The sequence below is a fragment of the Gopherus evgoodei genome, chromosome 3, assembly GCF_007399415.2.
Source record: "Gopherus evgoodei ecotype Sinaloan lineage chromosome 3, rGopEvg1_v1.p, whole genome shotgun sequence".
Lineage (NCBI taxonomy): Eukaryota > Metazoa > Chordata > Testudines > Testudinidae > Gopherus > Gopherus evgoodei.
Window position 1 is genome coordinate 57,381,124 of NC_044324.1, and position 27,279 is coordinate 57,408,402.

The 27,279-nt window shown below is 40.8% G+C and overlaps 1 protein-coding gene across 2 annotated transcripts in view; it reads left to right on the forward strand.

Moving 5' to 3' along the window:
- The window catches only part of ZNF451 (zinc finger protein 451), an 81,753-nt gene that overhangs the window by 32,714 nt on the left and 21,760 nt on the right, over positions 1 to 27,279 (forward strand). For both annotated transcript variants that reach the window (XM_030555643.1, XM_030555645.1), the window contains 9 exons: positions 2,562 to 2,673; positions 3,482 to 3,632; positions 5,259 to 5,385; positions 9,924 to 10,080; positions 11,747 to 11,894; positions 16,838 to 18,492; positions 21,849 to 21,983; positions 22,986 to 23,116; positions 23,408 to 23,594. In XM_030555643.1, coding sequence (XP_030411503.1) covers positions 2,562 to 2,673; positions 3,482 to 3,632; positions 5,259 to 5,385; positions 9,924 to 10,080; positions 11,747 to 11,894; positions 16,838 to 18,492; positions 21,849 to 21,983; positions 22,986 to 23,116; positions 23,408 to 23,594 — 2,803 coding nt within the window. The remainder of the gene's footprint in view (positions 1 to 2,561; positions 2,674 to 3,481; positions 3,633 to 5,258; positions 5,386 to 9,923; positions 10,081 to 11,746; positions 11,895 to 16,837; positions 18,493 to 21,848; positions 21,984 to 22,985; positions 23,117 to 23,407; positions 23,595 to 27,279) is intronic.

Here is a 27,279-nt window from a genome sequence, read left to right on the forward strand (position 1 = left end):
GGTTGGGGAATACTTGAATCTTCCATGGCTAGACTAATGTGAGTTTTTTCAAAGCCACTGAAATGTGTTTGAAAAATGATCTACAAGTCTGGAAGCCAGCATTTCAGACTTCCCATGAAAAAGAAACCTTTATTGATAATACTCAAACAAAACAAAACCAGCCAGAAGAACCTCTTCCTTTCAAAGGATATTGCAGGCTATCCAAGGTGCTCGTGGTACAGGCATATACTTTTTCTTATAAGCACCCTTGGACTTGTAAAGAATTGACCACATAATATATTTCTTTAAAAAGAAGAAACAGCCACTGGTCCAACTCCTGGTACTGGTGTGGAATGTGGGATACAAGAGCTACCTTAATATGTAGCCTGTTACATGCACCATTCCAATGCTTGGTATGTCTCTTCAATAACCGATTTGTGCATTACAAGTACATACCCTCATTTGCATTTTATAACCTGTATAACTCAGATGTCTTTTTATCTATGATAAATGTATTAAATCCTGTAAATTCCACATCTGCTCAGGGCAATGTCCAAATTGTGATGAAATGCCTTGGCCAGTGAGAGATCATGATAAACAGGATTTTGATGTGATGTGTGTTTTACCATATGTTTCCAGCTGCTTTCATGCCATTTTGTGCCTGGTCATATGATGTTTGTGAGAGGTGGGGAGCCTAACCAATGTCAGGATGTAGTGGATAATGGGGATGAGGATGGTTGTTTTTGTTTGCTTTGTTTTAGAGACCAATCTATTGGGGAGGGGAAAGAATGGAGGCAGGGAAAATAGGGATATTTCTGCCCTTTCCTGTAGCTAAATTCACCTGATTACGAAGATATGGCATTACACAGTCAGCATTTAGAAGGTGGTGCCTGGGACTCATCAAAACCCAGGCCAATGGGGCATATTGATTAAAATGACATTTACAAGATGAGTTCCCCTCATCAGCATTGTCTGTTGCTGCTGAGCTGTCTAATGTCTCAAGGAAGCCCTAGTTATTTAGGGGACTTGGCATCCTCTCTGGTCCAGGGATGTTCAGACCCCTACCATTTTGGCTTGCTTGCAGCCCCCAATGAGACTGTGGAGTATAAGCAGCGATTATCATATCCTGCTCTTCAGAATAGACCCATATGTAATATGAGCTGCCATACAGCTGTGTTATACAGGTTTTTATCACAGCTTCTTGTCTTTGCTTCAGCACAGGAAATTGCCCCGGGAGTAACCAAGTCCTTCATATGTTGTGATGGCTGCAATTAAATCTTAGCGCTTTTGTAGAGAGGAGTCTGGAAGTGCTCCTCTCCCAAGAGGATAAGAGAGTGCTGAACCTCTCTGTGGCACTGCACAGAAACACAAACCTTAGTAGTGGCAGCAGCTTCAGGATCTGTGCTCTTGCACCAAAAAGCAAGTCCAAAATAGAGACTTTTGGACTCTCAGATGTGTCCTTTAAATAGAAGGAGGACATCTAGTCCAGATTACCGTGAAGCAGTGGAGTACAGACAGGTGCCAGACAGGTCTCTTCAGATCTGAACCAATGCAGTATCACATAGCAATGAGGAAGACTAAATTAATCAGTGTAGTTATATCAGAATGGCAGTGCAGCCATACTGCTTTTACACTAACATACCTCCGACAGAAATAGAGGTAGGTAGATTCAAAAGGAGTGGACGGGAAATGTTTCCAGTGCAACTTTTTGGTGTAAACAACCTCAGGCATTTGATGTCAGGAAGATTCTCCTACTATTTACCAACAGTGTAAGTTTTCCCTTTTTCCGTCTTTCTTGTATCCTATTACTGTTAGTTATACCCCACTATGCAGCCCCAAATAATTCTGCTCTTTCCTTGGTGTTTACACCTTTCAAATAATTGTAGATGTAATTATATCACTGAGGAAGAGCAGTATACCATCACTAGGTTATTTATAAGTTTTACTTTTCTTCTCCTCTGCAGAGCACTCTGACACCATGATAGGCGTTACATAAAAACCTAAATAGCCAATTCCGTAGCAGGATTGTATTCTGTCAGTACTGACAGCTGCAGTGTATTCGCTTTCCTTAGATAATTTTCTGAGCTAAGAACCATAAAATGAAGTTTTTGACTTCTGATCTTAATTTCTCCAAATTGAGAGTTTCATAACTAACATGTCTGTCTCACAGAAGAAATGAAGGTCATTTGCAGTCACAAGTTCTCTATAATGGATTTTAGGTGAGAAAATTCCGTATGGTGAGTGTACCACAGATGGTGGCGGTGTTGATAGGTGATGGAAAGGCTGGCAGTCAGATTGAGGTGGTTTTTCCTGTATTCAGTAGCCAATAATGAATGAGTGTGTCAGATTTCAAGAGCGTATCTCACTGGGGATATGGAAATTAACCACAAGTCATTCATTTACCTTGGTTCGAACACCTACATTCCACTGACAATTATACAATAGAATATATCTATTCTAGGCTCCTCCTTGTAAATCAAACTTTCATCCACATTTGAGTACTGAGTGTTAACATGGGCTATCTCAATGTGTCTAATCAGAATAAATTGGTTGTCTTTTTATCTAATCTGTTCACTCTTTAGGAAAAAGTGGACTCCCAGCATGCTCATGGATTGCAGGAGCTGGAATTTATCCGGGGACATAGTGACACAGAAGCAGCAAGACTGTGTGTAGACCAGTGGCTAAAAATGCCAGGTATTTAATTAGAAAGGGTGGGAATTTAAAATATGGCACTCACAACTGTTGAACAATGAATACTCATAAGAGCAGTGAATATTGCTCCAGTAAAATGAAGTCAAAGAACTATCGGCAACATGTGTTTTACACCACTTTTATTTCAGCCAATATTGGTTTCTAAATGTTATATTACACAGTAAATCACCCAGTAATTGCATTAACAATGTCAACAATGAACAGATACATGACTCCCCAGAGATCCTCCAATACCAATTTTGTGCAGTGTGGCATTTAAAATTTCTCTCACAGTGGTTGCTATAAGAATTCTCTCAAATGCTTTTGCAGCCAATTAACTTTAATATGTTCCCAGTGGTAAGAATACTGCGGTAAAATAGCTACTTGCAAAGGCAGAATTGTTGCATGGAAAACTTTATATTGTGTGATTGTCACTAGTAGGAGACCCAGTAGGGAAATATTTGTCTCTATATAAATGTAAGTGTCGGTAAGTACACTTCAGACACAAGGAAGTTCAAAGGAGATTTCAAAGAGCAATGCTACTAAATCATATGGTGTAGATTGAATAGATGTTAGCTTTATACAATGTAGAAATCACATTTTTCTCATAACAATTGAAAAATGTAAAACTAATCTTAGTAGTGGGATTAGAAAAACCTTAAAGAGATCAAACTTCCTCTTGTGCAGCTTGACTAGTTTATATTGTATTGCCAGTATAATCTGGGCCTTGGATATTTGATTTAAAAAAAGAAAAGTCGTCTGAAATATAATCAAAATTGTATGTACTTACGTATTTTGCTCTACAATCTAGGTCTCAAACCAGGCACCATTAACATGGGAAGAAAAGCTGTGCCCCACAGAACCGGCCAAACACCAATCAACAGCAATCCCATTTTATGTCCTGTAATGCACTGCAACAGAAAATTTGATAATGGTCATCTTCTGTTAGGTCACCTGAAAAGGTAAGGACATTTATCATAGATCAGAATAAAGAACACCACTGACCTGTCTTAATTCTAGGGCACTGTGCTTTATGTTGCATCAAATTTCTATCGTCCTGCCCTGTAATCCCAATGTTCCTTGGGGAAAGAGGATGTCAGTATATTATTACAGATGTTATGCAGACTTGATCCAAGGAACTTTCCAGTACAGTAACTCCTCACTTAATGTTGTAGTTATGGTCCTGAGAAATGCTACTTTAAGTGAAACGATATTAAGCGAATCCAATTTCTCCATAAGATTTAATGTAAATGGGAGGGTTAGGTTCCAGGGAATTTTTTTTTTGCCAGCCAAAAGGCATTATATACATTTTAAACAATTTGTAACTAAGCAATTTAATACTATGCTGAGGGGGGAGGGGGAGAAGAGTAGTGTGTACGTGCTATGTGTTTACAAACATACTGTACATACAGTACATTACTACAGTTGGGAGGTGCCCCTGCCTTACCCTACACAGGCACAGCCCACTGGCACTGGAGATGAGGCAGCAAGAAGGCTGAGTGTGCTGTAGGCTAGGGGAAGCACATTGCACAGCAGCGGCAGCTTTCCCTACTCTGCAAGCATCAGAGATGGGGGGGGGAGGGGTCAACCCTCAGCACGCCCACTCTCCCCCTTCTCCCAAGCCTCCATCCTTGACCTGCCTCTTCTCCCCCGCCAACCTCTTCCCCCTTTACTTCCCATGCTGTATCCTGGCTCCTCCCCTCCCTTCTAAACGCCACAAGCAAGCTGATTGCTGCTGGCAGGAGGCAGGAGGAGCCTGCATGCCGAGTCCTCCTTCCCCCTCCCTCCTGCCTGGGGCAATCAGTTGGCTTATGGTGTTTAGGGGGCAGGAGGGAGTGCGGAGGAGCGAGGACTGGTTGCGCTGGTTCCCCTTCCCTCCCCCTAGCCTTCTGCCCAGGGCAATCAGCTGGCTTGCAGTGATCGGGAGGCAGGGGAGGGAAGGGGGAGCCCGTGTGCCGAGTCCTCACTCCTCTCCCCTCCCTCCTGCCCCCGAAATGCCGCAAGCCAGCTGATTGCCAAGGCCGGGGGAAAAGGGGAAAAGTGCGGATCCGCGAGGTCTGCTGGCATGCAGGAGGCACTGGGCGGGGAGAGGGGACTTAGGGAGATTGCCAGCTGTGGAGAAAGCAGGCAACCAAACAACATAAGAGTGGAGCATTGCACAACTTTAAATGAGTATGTTCCCTAATTGGTCAACAACGTAACAACGAAACAATGTTACCCGGGGCGACTTAAAGTGAGGAGTTACTGTATTTCTTTCTGCAGTTGTATTAAAATTCAAAATGGGGGTTTCTTCCCCTGGTTAAGCACTTCTGTTTTTTCCCTCTCCAATATACCATTAAAGTGAAAATACTTCCATTGTGACCACATCTTTGACAAACATTTGAATTGACACGGCCAATATTAAATGAAGCTATATATTAAAATGTCTTGTCATGTTCACTGCTTTAATGGAAAGTCAGTAGTGTTGGATTGTGGTTTTGCCTGATTCTTCAAATATTACATCACACAATAAATCTTTTCTCTCAAAACCCCCTGTTATGTTACTTTACAGAGTGAGCTAATGATGTTGCTAATTTTTTCTTTTATAGGTTTGATCATTCTCCATGTGACCCAGCAATTACACTACATGGACCTCCAACTAATGCTGTTGCCTGTGTGGTATGCTGCAAAAGATTTGTCACCTCACAGCAGTATAGTGATCACCTTTTATCTAAGGCAAGAACTCATGGATAGGTATTCACCTGACCTGAATATTATGTAGGACTTACAAAAATTATAACTACAGACAATCTTGCATTTTAACCTACCTTTGCCTCTGATTCACTGAACCTTCCTAACTTACAGAATTTTTATTGTGATGGTGTTGCTTAGAGTTCAAATTATCCTGAAAACATTTCTGTATATATTGCCATAAAACTTAACAATTAAGTTGTGATTTGCATTTCAAGTGTGATGTAAAAGTTGGTTCACCTGGCTTGAAAACTTTTTTCCTGCCCCTTCTTTCCTGATGCTGACAGTACAGACTAGTGAGGGAAGGAGAAGAAGCAGACTGCTAAAAAGGAGGGAAAACAATGGGAAAGAGAAGCAACTATGGTGATTCTGACATTATCTATCCTTACTCCACTGATACCTCCATGGACCACCACTAATTGATCTTTGTATCCCACTAGATTGGGCCTTGAACTCAATTTGGTCTGCGGAAGGAAGGGAATTTCAAAGAATTCATGAGTATTAATTTTTTACTGAATGTAAGTCAATTGGCTTGTTACATGAGGAAAAACTAAGCAAGTCATTTATCCCAGTCTTTCTCCCACACTCCTTTTATTGATTTATTCATTTATTCAAATTATCTTCGCACTCAGGAGCCCTAGTTATGGATCAGGAGACTTTGTGCTAGATACTCTAAAAACAGAAAAAACACAGTCCAGCATAGTGAAGGGGGTGCATGACTCACCAGCAGAATGAACAGTGTGAAGATGCCAAAGGTCATGTTAGTTCCACAATATTTTATTTTTTAGAAGGGGATCAGAAAAATGGAAAAGGGCAGGCAGGGAGGACAGGAGAAGGGGACATGGGCAGAATGAAGCTGAGGTGATGTGACTGTGAGGGAGGGGAGGGTTGGAGCCAAGAGCCAGTCAACACAGGGTAAAGGAAATCCAGTCAAAACCGGAGAAAGTTCTCCAAGGACCAACAGTCCTGGCTTTGGCTGATATTTGCTCCTGCCAGCTAGAAACACTGGCCATTGTTACAAAGCAGTTCTATCTTTCACCTGGACAGCCCTTGCTCTGAAGAGTTGGGTCTTCAGCTAAATGTAACAAAATCCATGTTGATTCCATAAAGAAGATAAAGGGGCTTCTTTGGACACTTTGACAGACAGCGACTATCTTCTCTTAGACAGGTTTGTAACCTTGTCAGATTTGCTACAGACAATTCAGGGGAGTCCACGGACCGCTGCAAGGAAATGTCTTCAGCTCCTGGGACACATGACCCACATACGAGGGAACACCTCTGCTGCTTTTTGGCTCAGAATGATCTATTCTTCTCTCAGAGATATTTTGGACAGACAGGTGACAGTTCTTCTACAGGTGAGGAACTCCCTGCATTGGTGGAAATATCAACTCAACATCTGTGCGTGTGTTCCCTTCTTCTGCCCAACTCCATCACTAACTCGAACAACAGATGCATCACTGTTGGGGTGGGGAGCTCATCTCAGTGCTCTTGTGACTTAGGTCAGATGAACAACTCAGGACATCTCCACATCAATTTGTTTGAGCTCAGGGCTGTCAGGAACAACTGCCTCCATTTCCTACATCATCATGGTGAATCAATCAGAGTCATGACGGTCAACCTATCCTGTGTGTTGTGTATCAAAAACAGGGAGGAGATTGCCCTCTCTGAGCACCGAAGCTATGGAACTGGTGCATAGCTCATCAGATCCAAATTTCAGTAGTCTATCTCCAAGGCATTCAGAATAGCACAGCCAGTGTTCTCAGCAGGCAGTTCTCACAGAACTACAATTGGACCTAGGCTCAAGTCCTTCAAAAAGCAGGGGGTCTTCCAGAGTTGGGTCTCTATGCAACCTCCAGGAACAAGAAGTGTCCTCTTTTTGGCTCAGGAGAAGGTCTGAGCTGCTGTTTTTGTGGGGGATTCCTTCTGTCCTGGAAGCAGAGTGTGTTCTTTGCATTCTCTCCGACTCAGCTAGGTTGGATCTATAAGCAGAAACCAGTGTGATACCCTTACCTGCTTCACCTGTGTGTACATCCACTTCTCAAGAGCACTGCTTATCACCTGTCAAAGGATGTGGGTCACGTGCTTCACCCCAATCTAGGAGTTCTCCAGCATTGGGTGTGGCTCCTTGATAGTTTGCAGGGTTAAAATCCTTTTCCTCTGAAGAAGTGCAACGAGAGTTATTGAATACTAGAAAAATGTCAGCCTGTATTACTTCCCTTCAGAAACAGGAGATTCTCCCATTGATGCTGTCATTGCCACTTCCTGCCTGGATCTATGTCTGTTTCAGTCATACTGGATTATCTGTCTGATGAATCTGAAGAAATCAGGGTTATTAGCTCAATTAAGGTCCATTTGGCTGCAATATCAGCTTTTCATCTGATATAGAGTGGTTTTCCATATATGTTCATCCTGTATCGTGTAGGTTTGTTAAGGGTGTCAGGAATCTCCACCACCAGACTAGAGACTCCACCCTCATCTGGGACCTCAACCTGACACTCAACTACAAATGTATGGCAACATGCTCTCTACTCCATTTGTCTGTGAAGACGGCTTTTTCAATAGCCATTTTGTCAGCTGTAGAGTTAGGGAGATTAGTGTCTTGATTCCAGTTTTCCACCCCCTCCTCCCTTGTACAGAATGTTTCAAGAATAATGCTGCGTTATGCCTACATCCTAAATTATTACCTAAGGCTTTCTCGGAGTTCCACCCTAACCAATCTATTCATCTACCGGTGTTTTTCGTGAAGCCACACAATTCTGCAGGGGTCCTGTTTTTGTACTCTGGATGTTAGAAGGGTGCTGGCCTTCTACTTGGATAAGACTAAGTAATTTTGAATGTCACCCAGGCTGTTCATCTCCTTCGCAAATAGATTCAAGGGAGCCACGATTTCTGCTCAGACACTTTCGAGATAGTTATCTTGATGTATTGCTATTTATTCTGAATCTGTCGGAGTTCTTCCTTCTCTAAGCGTGATAGCACATCGTATCAAGTCACAAACAACATCCACAGCATTACTTAAGAATGTACCAAAACTTGGCCAAATTATGATCCTTCAATTTTTTTTCTGCCATTCTAGATACCAGTTGCACAAGCATGCTTTGCTCAGGTTTACAAGGACTGAACAGGATTTTCCTTGCTCCTCCCAGCCACCTAGAATCACTGTGATGCCAGATACAGGAACTCAAACTGGGGAGACACTCTTTCTTGTCCACTCAGTGCCCCCTCTTGCCTAGGCAGCATGCAATGGGAGCAGCTTTATGCAGATCTAGAGCGGTGAGGGAAAAGGGTTGCCTGAGCAACCTTAATTTGGTCCCCTTGTGCATTTTGATAACTCCCTTTAATTACGTGATCAGAAGCCCTGCTTCATTCAGTGCAGAGAATGGATGGTGCTCAGGGAGTAATTCTGGGTTGTGTAGTGAATAAGGTTTTTTGTAGAACTCCTTTTTCGTTTGTTGCAAAAGTTGGAAGATGTGTAGTTACTGAGGCAAGGGATTCTGGGACGAGACAGGGTGGTATTGTGGGTTTATGCAGATGCATCCTACCTGGGAGAACTGGATTTTTTTCCCCATCTCTACCACACCAAAATTTTCATAGAGTGGTCACTAATTGTGTGGTCCTTATTTTCTGAGTGACCAACATGAGATTCTGGGGCCAGTTTAGAAGAAATGCCCACAATGCCAACTAAATTAAAGGGAGCTATACCTTAAATATATGAAGTACTATAAAAATGCTAAGTAGTGAAAAATCAAGCCCTGTGCATCTCAAAATGAGCACCCAAAATTAGTTGTAATTTCTGACAATTTTGCCTTTAATCTCTGTGCCTTAGTACCCCACTCCATCTGTGAAATGGGAATAATATCCTCCTACCTCACAAGGATTTCTTGAAAGCAAATTCATTAATGTTAGTGAAACATTCATGGTTAATGAGTGCTATGGAAAAGACCATGAGGAAATCAATAATTCTGTAGTGAGTACTAGATTTGAATAGTGTGCAATAAAAATGGAACAATAAGGATGAAACAAAATTTTGTATAGCTTTCAGAGAGCATCCTCTATCCTGTGCACTGAATGTTGTAGAGGTCCGAGTGAAGGGGGGAATAATATGATCATGTAATTAGAGACTATGTTATAATGCACAATGGGGCAGGCTTAGGGTTGAATGACCAACCTTAATTCTGGTGCTTCCTAACTTTTGAATGCTTGAGTTTGCAACTGTAACTTTTTTCACCACAGATTTTTTTTTAATATAAATCATATAATATTTACACAATACTATGACTTCACAAAAAAAGTAAAGTCAAAGCAAACTTTTAACTCATTGCCCTCAAGTTTCCATTGAATTCATAATCTCACCTGGACTGTAGTATGGAGACTATAACTCTGTTCAAAGTTTTTTAGAAAGTTTAATAAAAGTATAAAGAATCTCTAATATGCATTAAAATAAGTGTATTTATTAAATGCAAAATAAATATTTTTATAATTAGGTTGATTCTTTTACTAACCAGATTTGTTTTATTTTTCAGATAAATGAAAAAGATGATGGGCATAAAAGAAATCTTCTTCCACAGCTTATTCAGTGCTTTGCATGTCCATACTGCTTCCTCCTTTTCAGCATAAGAGATGAATGCCTGCAGCATATGTCTGGAAAGAATCACTTCCTTCAGGTTTTTAAATTGAGTGGTATGTTGTAATTTGAATGTAGCATCTTTTTTAGGTCTTTTTGATAATGCATCTATGCCATGTGAGCGATTGTGTTTTCAGCTTTGAATTAAAGAAAAAACATTTATTTCTTTCAAGATGTCTGAAATTGAGGAAAAGATATACAAACTGTGTAGATTTACCAGGTTATCTTCATTTGAGATTAATGTTTTGTTAATATGTTGTTCTATTCTGACAGAGATTGTATTTTAGAATTCCGTATTTCTGTGTGTCTCCCTGATTTTCATATCAAATTTGCTCCATTTTAAATACAATTTTTTTTTCTAACCAGCAGACCTTCCAAAATAAGGCTGGACTCTAAAAGTCAAGCTGGATTTTGTCTTAGTCACACACCACCAGTAACCAAGTTTAGCAGGCCATATCAGACCCTCAGTGATATCTGTGAAACTTCATTGTCTTAGGTATGCTTGCAGAGGTGTAAAGATTGGAACTTGTGCATCAGTTATGTTGATGCACAAGAAATGATTCGGTTATCCATTCAATGTGTCCGAGTTCTAACACAAGGAATAAGAAGTAAGCACTTATTTTGTGACAAAATAAATGAATAAGAATCAGAATATACAAATGGAGAGTTGACTAGTTGAATAAGAAGTCACCATATTAATATAGCTGTTTTTCATGGTAGAACTGCACTTTAAGGTTCATATGGTCATAAGGAACCCATTGTGATTTGGTACAGTCACCTGTTTCGTAATCTTACCACTCAACAATGAAGCTGTTGACTGACTCATCATATGTATTCTAAATCTAATGGGCCTGTTTGAGGCCCATGAGAGCTGCAGCTGTTTATCACCTCTGAAAATCAGACCACCCGTCTTCAAATTTGTTTTTTTACTGTTCTTTAACAGCCATGAAAAGACCAATAATGTAAAGAGGAGACAATATCCTTCATCAGATACAATCCAACTTTAAATATTTAAATACATAAATGCTTGAATACTCAGCTTCTTTCTTTGAATTTATATATCTTTGTAGTTAATAATAGCAATATTGGCCTCCATGTCAGGCAGTTAATGCTTCTGGACCTGGCCTCAGCTGCCAGAAAATGCTCTTCTCACTGGTTGTTACTACTTAAATATATGAAAGGTGAACTGCAAGGGGAAAAACGATCGCCTTTGTTGCCTCTTTGATGTATAATGATGGCCACAAAGATTTTCATAAACTATTCCTATTCGTTTTATATTAGAAACTATTATTTTCAGTCTGAACGCTGGCAACATGTTAGACTTTGTGCTCATATTCACCAATCCTCCTGCCCCATAATGTTTAAAATCGAAGAAGGAAGTACTATGAAAGATGGGAGAGATGGAGGCAATCAAAACATGTAAAAGCTTGTTAAATGTATTATGGCGTATTTTTTTCCCTACACATTATATACCTTTTTTTGGTTAAAATGCATTAATAAGGGCAGGAGGGGAGTTGATAAGGTCCTTGATGAGAGCAGCAAGAAGCTTGAATTTGAAAAGGGTTGGAGAGGGAGCAAGTGATGGAATTTAAATGGGATGAGGTGACATGGTCATAATGATTGGCAAGGAACGTATTGTTAATAGCTGTGTTCTAAAGAGATAAAATACTACATGTTGACTTTGAAATATGTGGCTTCATTTTATACCATCTCATATTGCAGATGAAAGTGGAACACCGCTTCCTTTATCTTTCCCATCATATGCAAAGAAACTTCTTATAGCTTTATGTAAAGAGGTCCCATTCCAAGTGAAGTGCACGTCCTGCCACCAGAAGTTACGTTCGCATATGGAGTTAACAGCTCACTTCAGGTTTGTGAGAGTCTATTGTTTATATACAATCAACTTGACTGCAAAGATATGTATTGTTTCTCTGAGGTTTTTAAATATCTAGTAACCCAGTACAGTAGTTAGGCATCAAACTCCTCACAAATTCCACCTTTTTCCTCATTTTCCCCAGATAATTAAATGGGGTGATGGTGGATTGTGTTTCAGTCACTGCTAATGCCTGGGGTGAGGTAGGGAATACCATAGGGCCATTAAAATGTTATAAGTATTTGAGGTTGTGATTCTAATAGTTTTTGATCTGGAAAACACACACTGTATTTTTAAATGGGTCACAAGCTAACTGTTATGTACAATTTAAATTAAAATCATAGTAAGATTGTGGCACTATATATAAGTGCTTCACTGAGTAATATGTGTTCCCAGCCAGAGAGCATACGCAAGATACAGGTACAAGATGGGACAGTCTTTCAAGAAAGGAGAATCAAAAGAGGGTTATTGGTAAGGGAGAAGTAGAAAGGAAGTGTTCCTGGAAAAGTGGGTTTTAAGGAGGGGACTTGTTTGACAGCAAATGGAAGGCTGTTCGAAACACAGAGGGTGGCGTAGCAGAAGTCATGAAGGAGGGCAAGGGAGCCATAAGAGAGGATTTGAAAGAGCGTAAGGGACACATGGAGCAACTGGAGGAAAGGAGAACAGTGATGTAAGTGAGAGCACGACTGTACAGGACCTTGGTGGTGGGGAGGAGATGGTGCTTGAATGTAGGTTAGAAGAGGAGAAGCTAACAAGAGGATTCTGTGTGGGAAGACATGTAAGAGGGTCAGAATTACTTAAAAGGAAGGATTTTAGCTGAGGCATTTTGGATACATTATGAGAGAGAATGTTCAGAAAAAGAAAGGCCTGAAAGGTTACAGTAGTCCAAGTGAGAGAGAGAATAAGGTGAACAGGAGTTCTAGTGGTATGTAGAATGGAGTTTGGTGCATCTTCTACAGTCCAAACCAGGGGTGGGCAAACTACAGCCCACGGGCCGGATCTAGGCTGTCAGGGCTTTTGATCCGGCCGGTGGGATTGCCATGCCCATGGCACTGTAGGCCCTGTGCCGCTCCCAGAAGCGGCTGAAAGCACATCCCTGCAGCCCTGGAGATCCACGGCCAATGGGAGCTTTGGGGGAGGTACCTGCATGTGAGGGGCAACGCGCAGAGCCTTCTTGCCGCCCATTCCCACCAGGGGCCACAGGAACGTGATGCTGGCTGCTTCTCGGAGCGGCACGGGGCCAGGGCAGAAAGGGAGCCTGTCTTAGTTCCGCTGCTGCCCTGGAGCCACTCCAGGTAAGCGGTGCTGGGCTGGAGCCTGCACCTCAAACCACTCCAGCACCCTGCACCCCAACCCCCTGCCACACCCTGTACCCCTCCTGCACCCCAACCCCCTGCCCTGAGCCCCCTCCTGCCCTGTGCACCCCCTCCTGCACCCCAACCCTCTGCCCTGAGCCTCCTCATACACCCTGCACCCCTCCTCTTCCCCAAGCCCTCGCACTGAGCCCCTTCCTGCACACTGCACCCCCTCCCACACCCCGCATTCCCTCCTGCAACCAAACCCCCTGCCCTGGCCCTACGTTCATGGCCCTGCATGCAATTTTCCCACCTAGATGTGGCCCTTGGGCCAAAAAGTTAGCCCACCCTGGTCTAAACAGCTGTCTTGCTGCAGGAGTTCTTAGAAATGCCCTAGCCCTTCACTACGGAGTCTACAGTCTGTCTTCTATCCCTCCCGACACCCACAAAGTTATCTCACAAAAATGGGTTTTTAGCCCACAGTAAGACTTGTCTTTGCCACCACTGCCTAGTATTGAGTGCTATTCATGCTGCTCATACAGCTGGATCAGTTGAATTCCGTGGCTGATGTACTGCGTCCTTTTCCAAGGATTAATCAGAAAAAGGAGAATATGGGTCACTTATGTAAAAATAGCAATGCACAAACTGGCCTAACAGTCATGGAGCTTCTGGGGAGAGGAGAGCTGTGTGGAATTCCCACCCTATAAATCTAAAGTGGGTATAGTTTAGGGAGATGATCCCACCACTTCCTCCTGCCAGGCAATGAGATGGGAAATGAATAATAATACTCACTCCAAATTCCTCTCACTTCCAGAAGAAGCTAGAGTGGGAAAAGACCCTTCCAACATAGCATTCAGGAGAAAGGATTTGCCCCCAAGCAGTAGCAAGGAGAGCGAAACCCTCATACTCAAGTGAGTTATTCTATCCCAGACAAGCTGCCATCCCTCTTCAATTTACCAAACATTCACCTCCAACAAAATGAGAAGCATACTTAACCCAGTGCCACTGAGTGCAAGTGACTCTCCTTTGAGCTTGAGTCTTTCCCCCCCTACTGTGGGCCTAAGCTCCCCTGGCGTGGATACAAGAGAGGGTATGCCATTCTCAAGCCTATTGAGGCATTAAAAATGTATAATGAGATGCTTTTAAAGTACCCACTAGATGTAGAATATTCAGTGGGCACCTTTCTCTATGTATCATGTGACAGGTTGGATCACAGAAACCCACTTGGAAGCTGCCACCCGATGTGCCCAGACTACTCCTACCCCTGCTTTCCCTGCCAGCTCAGGACACCAGTACCCTGTCTTGCTGAGCTAGACACTCCCCGTCTGCTCCAACAAAGACCCAACTTGCCCCAAAGCTGCAGATTTACCCGAAAGGAGCTAACAGAAGTGTTCCTGTCTTTAACACTCAGATACCCAACTCCCAGTGGGGTCTAAACCCAAATAAATCCGTTTTACCCTGTATAAAGCTTATAGAGGGTAAACTCATAAATTATTCACCCTCTATAACACTGATAGAGATGCACAGTTGTTTGCACCCCCAGGTATTAACACATACTCTGAGTTAATAAGTAAAAAGTGATTTTATTAAATACAGAAAGTAGGATTTAAGTGGTTCCAAGTAGTAACAGACAGAACAAACTAAGTCACCAAGCAAAATAAAATAAAATGCGCAAATTTATGTCTAATCAAACTGAATACAGATAAGATCCTCACCAGTTCCAGAATGCTCACTTTTACAGACTAATCTCCTTTTAGCCTAGGTCCAGCAATCACTCACACCCCTTGCAGTCACTGCCCTTTGTTCCAGTTTCTTCCAAGTATCCTGGGCGGTGGAGAGGCTCCTTCTTTAGCCAGATCAAGACCAAATGGAGAGGTCTCCCAGGGGTTTAAATAGACTTTCTCTTGTGGGTGGAGACCCTCTTCTCACTCCTATGCAAAGTCCAGCTCTAAGATGGAGTTTAGGAGTCACCTGGGCAAGTCATATGTCCATGCATGACTCACATTTTTCACAGGTAACATCCATTGTTTACATGCTACCTTGAATGTCCTCAAGTAGACTTCTTATGTGGATTGGAATATTCCAAGATCCATTGTTCTCTAAGTGTGTCTTGCTTAGGTACATAATTTCAACATTCCTTTCTCCAGGAACTGACCAAATGCTCTACTAAGGTTATTTAGAAATCAAGCCGGTACACAGCCAACATTCATAACTTCGAATACAAAAATGAATCATGCATAGAAATAGGATTAATACATTCTGTTGATCATAACCTTTGAGATTTATGCTACATATGCCATGTAATATAATACTTTCTAAAAAAGCATATTTTCATAAAACTTTATGGGATGGCGTCACATACCACACCTACCACAGCTTAGTACTGATGTAATATCAATGGTAAATTATATCAGTTTTTAAGTCTGGGGGCACTTATCTGGAATGAGCACTTCATTTTCTATAATGTGTAGTGACTTTTACAAAAATAACTGGTAGGCATTGTACAGTTTGACGAGCAACTGGGCCTGTTAATATGCATTTAAAAAGAGTAGTATTTCCCTGTGCAGTGTAGTTGTATCTGTGCCATTTCCAGGATATTAGAGAGACTAGATATGTGAGGTAATATCTTTTATTGGACCAGCTTCTGTTGGTGATCGAGACAAGCTTTTGAGCTACACAGAGCTCTTCTTCAGGTTCGGGAAAGGTATTCCCAGCGTCATCCTCAAAGGAAACCTACACAATGCTTTCAAAAGATGAGTCTTGGAGCTTAAATTCATTACTTTGCTAGACACTAAAACTTTGCTAGACATGGACATGGACTGAAGAGAGAGACTGGATTTATGGCTTATTACAAGCAATCTGTAACCCACTAACCTCTACTTTTATGTTATGACTGCGGAGATGTTAACGGGCCACTGTACTGTGAATGGTCCCTTAGAACAGTGGTTCTCAGCCGGGTGTATGTGTACCCCTGGAGGTATGCAGAGGTCTTCCAGGGGGTACATCAACTCATCTAGATATTTGCCTAGTTTTACAACAGGATACGTAAAAAGTACTGGCAAAGTCTGTAAAAACTAAAATTTCATACAGGTAATGAATTGTTTATACTGCTTTGTATACTTATATGCTGAAATATTTATATTCAGATTGATTTATTTTATAATTATATGGTAAAATGAGAAAGTAAGCAATTTGTCAGTAATAGTGTGCTATGACACTTTTGCATTCTTATATCTGATTTTGTAAGTCAGTAGTTTTTAAGTGAGGTGAAACTTGGGGGTATGCAAGACAAATCAGACTCCTGAAAGGGGTACAGTAGTCTTGAAAGGTTGAGAGCCACTGCCTTAGCATATGAGCTAACTGGGTATGCTAAACAATCTGTTCCACCTTACATTTTGCTGTGAAACTGAGAGTACCTTTCCCAGACCTGAGGAAGAGCTCTGTGTGGCTCAAAAGTTTCTCTCTCGCCAACATAGGTTGGTCCAATAAAAGATACCTCACCCACTCTCTAGTATTTCCTTAGTAATTTATGTAGTTAGTGGAGGGAGATGTCTGTTCAGTGTTTTAAAGGATCACTTTGTAGGTATATTTGTAAAGTTTGGAATATTTAAACCTGTGAATGTGTCATTTTTATATCCAATTTAGAACTCGTTGTCGTAATGCTGGTCCTGTATCACTGTCGGAAAAGAGCATCTCCCAGGTTGCAGAAATATTTAAAGCAAAAGGTCACTGTCAAAACTGTGACAAACTCTTTGTAGATGAAAGCCAGATCAACCAGCATAGCCACGCAACTCAACACAAAGTTAAAATTATTACTACAATGGAAGCGTCCATCTTGATGTTTTGCCATATTAATGAAAGAAATAAAAACCCATCTCAGTTGAGGCAGATTATAAATCAGTCAAGATCTTCACTCCTTAAGAGACCATTGACTTTGAGTGAGCCTGTCTGTAAAAATGAGTCTGCCATTTCAAAACGGAAAAAAGATTTAGAAGAAACAAATCAAGAGGCTGGAGTAAGCCTACATCAAGACAATACAGGCAAAATAAAAGCCTGGTTCTGTGAATGCCTTCTGAAGTTTTCTACTGAAGAGTCAGTTGAAAAGCACATTTTGTCAGCAAATAGAATCTGTCACAAGTGTGGTGTATGTGGGAAGCTTGCTGAAAACTCAAGCATCATCCGTCTGCATATGAGTCGGTTCCACGGAGGAGCACACTTAACTAACTTCCTTTTCTGGTGCCGGGCATGCAGTACAGACCTACTCAGAGAAGAGAACATTATGGCACATGTGACCGAATTTCATGGTGGACATTCTTACTATTATGAACAGGAAGCTCTAGAGAATGAGCCTATGGCATCCTCTTCTGACACACTGTGCAATATGTCTATTAAATGGAAAGAGCGTCTTCCTAGCCCTGTGGATCAGTCCCTTGAGAGAAGTCCTATTTTAGGAAAATGGCAATGCTGCATTTGTGAGGAAATGTTTGAGTCTGAAGGCAGTGTTAAACAACATTGTATGTCTTTAGGAAGCCATCAGTTTCACAGGTATTGCTGTGGCTTGTGCAAAAAGCATTTTCACAAAGTGGAAACACTATACCGACACTGCCAAGAGCAGCACAGTCATGAGATACAGGTTAAATATTTTTGTGGCCTTTGTGGTGATCTCTTTTTCGATGTTGAGGAAGAATTTCTAATCCACTATAAGAGTTTCCATAGCACAGATTACATATATGTGTCTGAAGAGTCAATACAAAATAAAGACGACATTACACTATTAGAAAAAGGTGACTTTCTAACCTGTGGCTGCCGGGAAGAGTACATCTCCAGAATAAACAGAAAGGAAGATCACCGGAACTGTCAGAAAACCCTACTGGAAAAAGGCCATCTGTGGTTTCGCTGCTGCTTCTGTTCAGCAACGGCACAGAATTTCACAGACTTGAATGACCATCTCAACAAAAGTCACACCCCAAGGAAAAGCCATGAAGAGATGTATGTTGTGAGATGTGGTGCATGCAACAAAAATTTCCACGATATTGTGAGTGCTCATCAACACTATCATGATAAACACTGCTTCTTGCAAAAGCCTGATATAACACATTTCAGATCAGAATCAGAAAGCAAAGTCTTCAACTTTACAGCCAGTGGTGCTTGCGTGAACAAGAAGCCTGATAAACTAAAGTTTCCAGCAAATGTAACTAAAGTTCAAAAAAAGTCAGAATCTCTTTCTCTAAAGAGAGAAGAAGATAGAAGGAAAGAAAGAAGTGAGAATAAAGCATGTTCTGAAGAGCATGGTGAAGAAGGTATGTAGAAATTATGGCTTTAGTTTGTTTTTTAATGCACAATAGGAAAATACGGTTGTAATATGCTCATAAAGAAATTATTCAACAGAACATGTCAATATACCATGCGCCTATATCCAGTCTGTACATATGAAATAATGAAAACTTAGTTATATGTTTAAAGTTGTAATTTTAGTGAGTTTCTAGTGCTAAATCCCGAGAACTAAAATTGAACTTTTTATTATTAAATGCTTTATAAAATCTGTTTGCATTGTACAAACAACAAATAATTTACCAAGACTCTGTGGACCATGCATAACATGGAATTCTGTACTGACCACGGGAATTAGCTGGAACTGGACAGCAGTCTTCAGATGCTGCTCTTCCTCCTCTTTTTCTACTCTCAATCACCCTTTCTATGAAGGGAGAAAGACAGTCTAGTAGTAGGTAAAGTCAAAGCTAGGGAAAATCACGTGGAAGCTGTGACAACCACATAGCAAGAGGAGGTAGCTTTTGACTCCAAAATGGATGCCATTCAGGAAAAGCATTCCTTCTACCCAACCTGGTATACATAAGCAGCCATTTGTAACCTGCACCACTACTCTATCCTGCCTACTATTAAGTGGTGTTTTAAAATTAAGCAAACAGCTGGTGTCCCAGTGTGAGATGCCCTTGGAGAGACTTGTGCCCAGATTCGCTCATTATCAGATAAAAAGGGACTTGGGAGCACTTGATATCACTTAAAAATTCCCTGTCATCATGCAAAGACCAACAGTAAAGGCATCCAAACAGATTCCTATCAAAATCCTCCCTTTGGCTAAGGCAAATTGTTGCAATGTGGAGTCCTCACTGGGAATAGAAGTCTTTGGAAGACCAGGTAAAGAAAGGTCTCCTATGAGAATACAAAGTGTATGTGTATGTATGTAAGAGAGATTTTTCTGTTTTCTTTATACTTACGTACGTACGTACGTGTGTGTATGTGTGTGTTTCAGTCTCACGTGCACTCACGTACATTGATGCTGGGTATCACAGTTTATTATTAAGGTTGCCTCATGCTTTCTATTAAGACTGATTTCATTTGCTTATAACTATTGCCAGACTATAATCATTTTCACTGAAATTTTCTGTACAGGTTGTGTGCCTCGGGCTGAATTTTTCTGACAAATTATTCTGTAACTGTTTCCGAGAATGAAGCTAGGGAAAAGTAGTTTATGGCCATATTAAAAAGTGCTGGCAAACTTTTCTTAAACTGCCCTCATGCTTTTGAGCAGAGACTTGAAATGTAGCCAGAGGGTGACCTTTTTGTCAGGAATTTGCCTTTTTCTGTCCCCATGAAAATCTATCCAAATTTAGACAATTTATAAGCCATTGCACATGCTCAGTCAGCACTTGATACTGGGTCAGAGCTAAAATCCCCAGAGATTATTTGCACCGAGCATGCTCCAGCACAGAGCTGAAGATTGATAAGCAGCATTTCCTGGCTGCTCCACTCCATGATGAGTCCATGTCCTGGCACTTGAATTAAGAGCAGGAGACTCCCTTGCTGGATCCATGCAGTGTGAAGGAGGAAGTCACCTGAATCAAATGCAGAGAGGAGAAGAGCTGGATCTGAGGATGAAAAGTTGTAAATGAGACAAGAAGCCTCTAGGGGAGAGAAGACTCATACTGGGAGCCAGGGAGGGAAATACAGGGATGGGAGAACAAGGGGAAATTTGGGACTAGCTGGGGAAAAAGGCTGGAACTAGGAACCAATGGGTGAGACACAAGCAAGATAGGTCTGATGAGGAGCCATAGTGTGAAGTGGGACCTGGGACGGGCTGGGCTAAGTGATTGGAACAAGTACACAGTGGGAGTGGGGGACGCTGAAGCTGGATGAAGAGTTTATGGAGGGAGACTGGGACTGGAGGCCAGTGGGGACAGTGAACACGGGTGTGGTGGTAGGTCAGGGAGAAGAGAGATCAGATGAGAAGCCAGGATAGGTGACTTGGGACTGACTAGGCAAGAGAGAGGAAGGGGAACAAAAAGATCTGGATGGTGGTGGGGACAGGGTGTGGCTTGGCAAGGAGACTGGAATACAGAGTCCAAATGGTGAAACTAGGATGGACTGGACAGGAGACTGGACCTGTGATGGGAAGCCTGAGGAGTAACATGGATTGGCTAGGTGAGGAGACTGGGTCTGAGACAAGGAGCCAAGAGTGGGAAGAGACAGGACTGGGACAGGAACAAGTTGGAGGGGACTGGGCAGAAAGGGTCAAGCTTAAGGGAAAGAGGTATAAAAGTCTGTGCCCCTTGGAGCACACTCCCCTGCAGAGCCTGGCGTGGAACCTAAGATTCCAGAGTTTCTCCTTTCCTCAGCTTGTCAGCAAATATCAGTAAAACCTGTTGGCAAAGTCTGTGTCATCTCCCTCTAGTAGCTGATCCACATAGAGAATGAAAACCTACTACAGCTGTCAGTTATTCTGTTAACTTATGTGTCAGAAGTCTGTGCGGTGGACTTTAAGGTTCCAACTTGATGGCCCATGTGGGTGTCAAGATGAAGCCACATGATGGAATTTGGTTTTGCGGGGTTTTTAATTAGCTTTTTGTGGGTGATTTCCTGTGGTAAAGGGATGTTATTAAGGTTGCAAAGTTAAGCACTGAAACATTAGGAAATGCTAGAATTAAGGCTATTGCAACCTTTGTTGGGCCCGCTTGTGTGTGTTCATTATAATAAGGTCCTTTATTACATGATCACGCACTGTGCTTGACTTTCCAATCATAAAAATGATCCTTTAATGTAGTTTTTTGTGTGTCATAACTTGACACAACTTACATTATTAACTGCATGGGTTTTTCTTTGCCCGCTAAAATGCACATTCTGTAAATGCATGTTAGATATTTTGTTATAATATGACCAACACTCCCTGTTCATATGCCATGTCTTTGCTGATCATGGAGTTGGCCAGTTCTTAAAAATTAATTTCATTTTAATGTGTTGTGTTGCAAATTCTAAAACTAAATTGAATGATCAACAGCTTAAATGTCTTGTAGGAAGATTGATAGAGCATAAAAAGGATATCTTTTATGCTTTGTGAACAAAGTTCCATCTTGAACTAATAGTTATTACATGCATCAGTTATAGAATCCTGAGTGTGGTTCTCTGCCTAGTAAATTTACAGATTACTAGAAGCTTCCTCAAGTGGTTAAAAAAATTGCTATGAAAATAATTACATTTGGTGATCATACTATATTTTATAGTTTTAGGAGTTATTGCTTAGAATTTCTTACAGAATAGCAAATTATGTGGATTTCTTTTGAAAGCACAAATGAGCTTGGAGATGTACAGGTTGAGTAAAAATGGAGGTGAATTTAAAATATATATTCTTATCCATTTGAAGACCGTGAACTGCCAGATTTTGAATATCTGCGCACCATGACTCACATCGTGCTGGTGGACTTAGACAACTGGGGAAGGTTTTTCATTCATCTGCCGGCCAACCTGAACCAAGGGACATTTGTCTGGGGCTTTCAAGGTAAAAGTTATCTAAGAAAATAGCACAGAGGGCTTAACAGAAACCCATATAAATACACTAACAGCATCCTAGAACCAGACTGGGCAAAGAACAGGATCCTCGTAGTCCAAAGTGGACCTTCTATTGCATCAACATGGTGTTTACGAGGCAGTGACCTATAGAAAACTAAAATGATGGGTTTTAAAATACTAACACGCAAACCCACTTAATAAAGAGCATTGCTGCCTGTTAGCTAGAGAACTTCTTTAAGAGAAAACGTAAATGTTAGCTAACCCTCTCATACTGGAAGTTTGACTTCTGTGTTTGACTTAATTGTGTAGCTGAGAACTGTGAAAGGAATGATAAAGAAAATGGTTTGTGGGATCCATCTTGTTCATTTCCACAATTCAAACTTACCAGTAAGGGAGCTCTTGACTCACAGCATTGCATACTTGTAACTTTCTTAAAATATTTAAACTTTCCTTGTACTCAAGTTCGTGGTTGTGAAAACTTCAGAATATGTGGATTTATGTGAGACATAAACTAATATCTGATAGATACCCCAAACATATTAGGCATATTTTGACTGTACATATTATATAGTAACTATAGTGAGGTCCCTTATTATATCTAATATATTAATAAATTATTGTGGAAACCTCTGATTATGACCCTCAGATACGTTGGGTTAAACACTTTTTATATTGGGAGGCAGCCTTTGATGCAAGATGTACCTATTTATGCTTATGGAAACTATATTCAGACTTTCTTCACTTCTGATCTGAGAAGATAACTCTTACAAAAACTAATATTAGAGGCACCATACAGATATAGTTTACCTCATAATCAACCTCTTTTAGAAATATAGAATGGTATTTAGTTTTATACAATGTTTAGTCAAAAAATAAGATGCCATTTTTCAAACCTATTGGTTTGTTTTGTCATTTTCCTCTCCTTGAACTGTTTGACTGCTGTTGCTTATGATGATGTGGTGGCATGCATCTTTTATCCTTTGTTGCTTAGGAGGAAACAGTAATTGGAAGCCTCCAGAACAGTGCAAAATCTTTAATTACCTTAACAAGATTGGATGTTTCTTCCTTCATCCACGCTGTGGTACCAGAAGAGAAGCAGCAGATTTTGCACTCTGCATGCATGTAAGTCATTGCTCTATCAATTTTTGTGGTTTATTTTTTTTGTTGGTGATAAGGTGCATGGGGATGGTATATTTGTGTATAGTAAAGTACATTATAAAACAGTCATGATGACAATTGCCATAATAAAACTTCAGATGAGAAGAACAGATTGTGGATCTGACCAGAGAAAAAGGGAAATGCATTATAAATATAATGTTTAAAGGGGGACTTCTTCTGCAGAGGAGTTTTCTGTTTCAAAAGCCTACCTGGTAACTGAAGGTTTAGTTTAATGTCTCCCTCACCCCCACATAGGCTGGCCGTCTGGATGAGCACCTGCCCAAACAAATTCCTTTCACCATTCTCTCTGGAGACAAAAGCTTTCTAGAACTGGAGGATCAGTTTAAGAAGACTCAGCGAACAGCTCATATCCTAAACCCTCATGACATCGATGGAGATATGATGTGTGCCTTACTAAACAGCATTTCAGATACTACAAAAGGTAGTACATAAACAATTAGTAGAATCCAACCAATAAAAGAGAGACATTACTGCTGATAGCAATGGCTATTCTGTTACCCATAGTGTTTCTTTAGTTAGCGTTCTTATTTAATGAATTGATCTACAGCTAAAATTGTATTTTTCACTAATGATTCTTAACTGGGAGGCATGAACAATGTGGAAAGAAGTAGTTCAACATATCCTAGAGACTGGAATTATGGACAAAAAATAAAATTACTCAACTGGGAAAAACACACACACTAATACATCTGGAGGGAAATGGTCTGGGATACATTATAAGACTCTGTTTTCAGTTACATATTACTTTGTCAAACTTTAACCATTTGGGCTTAAATTGTACGTTCTGGGTGTAGGCTGCAGGCAGAATACTTCTGGAAAATTTCAGCCAAAACAATTTAGCTGTTTGCAAATGAAACTAGGGGAAAATATTTTACCCATGTTTTAAAAAAAAACAAAAAAAACTTCTTGCGACCTTTTTCTTTGAAATGCTTTTGGCAGAGACTTGATATTTGGCTGGGGAGTGGCTGTTGTGGTTAGGAATGTGCCTTTAGCTGTCCATGTGAAAATCCACCTAAATTTGGCCAAATTATAAGCCTTTGAAAAAATTTCAATTGACACATGGTCAGTAGACTTTTATCACCTATGACTTCCAAAGATTCACTCGGTCCTCTCACAGCGCTTGTGCTGAACTGAATGCACATGCAGCATTCCCACTGAGGAATTAGGAATGATTTCTCTAGTCCAGGGCTATGAAGGCTCAGAAGGACTTTAACTGTATTTGCTGCTCCTAGCTCCTCTGGGCCAGGGGGGACTGGAGCTCTGGAAATGAGAGAGCCTTTCTCTCCTTTGCTCTGTGACCTCGTGTTAGCATCCATGGAACAGGAATCCATCCAATTTGAATGCAGAGGGGACAAAATTGGATCAGTGTGAAGAGAGGAGAGAAACTGGGAGGTTGGAGGGAGAACCTGGTACTGGTTGGTGAGGGGAGTCTGGAACTCCACTGAGCTTGGAAACTGGGACTAGGAGTCTGTGGGCAGGTAGGACCTGTAGCCAGTTGGTTGTGGAGGAGGAAATACAGAGATCAGACAAAGAGGTGGGTAACTAGGACACACTGATCAAAGACTGGGAAAAGGAGCCAGGAAGGGGTGAGGTGGAAGACTGAGTTTGGATGAGGAGCCGAAGGAGTGAGGCTGGTGGGGGGGCATTGCTTTGAGGGGAAGGAGACTGATAGGACATGCTTGTGCAACTTGAGTTTGAGAATAGTTCTGGGGTGTTTTGTTTGAATGGGCCTACGTTACCAAGCAGTCCAGATCATTGTATATGAATGCCCTGCCACAACTCCACTAATCTTTGTCATGCTGAAATTTTATCAGCAGTAATTTTATATTTACTTCCAGATCATTAATGAAAATGTGGCATAGCATTGGGTCTAATGCAGATCCCTGTGCAACTTCAATAGAAACACCCACATTCTGTGATGATTCACCATTGACTTCTTTTTGAGCTGTCATTTATCCAATTCCTAATCCATTTAATGTGTGCCTTGTTACTTAACTTAATACTTAATAACTTACTTAACTTAATACTTGATAACTTAATCACAATGTTGTGGTGTACTAAATCAAATACCTTACAAAAGTCTAAATTTATTCCATCTACACTGTAACCTTGATTGACGAAACTTGTAATCTCATCAAAGAATGAAATCGGATTTGTTTGGCAAGACTGATTTTTTTCCCCCCCATAAAATAACGTTGACTGGCATTAATTATGTTTCTCTCCATTAATTCTTTATTAATCAAATCCAGTATCGGCTTTTTCATTATTTTGCTCAGGATTGATGTGAAATTAGCCCACCTACTTACAAGGGTCATCCCGCTTACCCTTTTTGAACATTTTGACACATTTGAACATTCCAGCATTCTGGAATTCCCCTGGTATTCCAAGATGTATTAAAAATTAACATCAGTAAGTCAGAGATCTCCTCAGCCATCTCTTCTGATTCTTGGGTACAAGCTAACAGTACCTACTTAGTTTAAAACGTTTATCTCTAATAGATGTTGTCTAATGGACTGGAAAGTTCTTCACCCTCATGTAATACCGGTATATCATCCTGTTTCTTTTCAAGTACAAAACAGAAATATTTATCGAACATTTCTGCCTTGTCTCATCATTAACAATTTTACTGTCTTCCTCTAGTAATGGTTCTACATCATTGCTATGATTTCTTTTGTTCATAGCAATGTACTTTTTAAAATAGCTTATTGGCCTTAGCCCTGCAAGTCAGAGATATTTGCCCTGACGTCTTGAGCTTCCTTTCTCAATTTTTTTGCAGTTCAAAACAATTGATATAAATGAGACGTTATCTTCCCCTTTTTTCCATTTGTTATTAAATGTTCCTGTATTTCTAATTGCTGCCTTCACTTTGCTACTGAACCAGGATGGGCTTTTAGCCAAAGTTTTTCTCTTGGTTGTGGAATTTTGGCTCTTTATCCCTCTAATAAACTCTCTTTAGATAATTCCATTTTCATTCAAAGGTTTCTAAGTTTTTCCTCCCAGTTAAATCAAGATAACAATAAATGCCAACAAGAAAACCCTCTCATGCTATAACAATGTCTAGCTGGTGCAGGAGGATTCCTATTCAGCAGCTATGTCTGTCAATCTACAGAGACATCTGGTGGCTCAACTGGAGTATTGCTGAAGTGATGAGGTTTTTGTGTGTGTGTTGTTTTGACAAGAAGCAGCTGTGGACTCATGAATACATTTGTCCCACATCTCCTTTCTCTGAGGGCCTCATATTTCAATACCCTGTGACATTGCTTCCCCTTGGAACAGCCATAGCAGGTAGGATAGTATCACAGGAGATAGAAGTTTTGCGGAGAGGTGCATCAATGGGGAGGGTGGCTAAAAAGGAGAGAACAAATGTGGTGCCAGCTTTCTTTTTCATTTGTCTTTATAATTAACTTTTTGGCACTAATAGTAGGGATTTCCAGCAATGCTTAGCAACAGAAAGTCTTGCTGACTAACTTCAGAACATCCAGTTTTATCAAGTCAAACACCTACAGTTTTCTAAAACAGTGGTCTCCAAACTTTTTTGATCACGCATCCCTATCAGTAAAATTTTTTTGAGCACGCGCCCCCTGCCGCGCCAGCTCTAACATTTTTGCCAAAGCGCAAAAAAAAAAGCCGCTCAGACTCCCGCCCGAATTGACAAAGCAAAAATAAATAAAGCTCTCCTCCTGCACACACCCCACTTTGGAGACCACTGTTCTAGAAAATCTTCTCATGACTTATAATTTCTATTTCAAACATGAAAAGAATCTTTTAGTAACTGGGCTGGGTTATTAAGACACTACTACAAAAATATTCTCATTCCATTCCTTTGATTGTGTATTAAACAATTTGCATAATTATAGGGGAGTAACAGACAATTAGGAATAATAATCTCAATGTGGTGTTGTAATTCTATAACCCTTTTATAAACTTGTTCAAAGAATTGAATCCACAAGGAATGTTACACATCCAAAGTAACCCAAGTATTTTTCATACAGTAACATCTTTGTTGTCCTGCTCAAGTGTAGCTGTTTAAAGTGTTTATTGATGTGAGTAATAGAGTTCTACCTTCCTAAGTTTGGGCTGTTCGTATTTTTTAATTATCTTGTTTT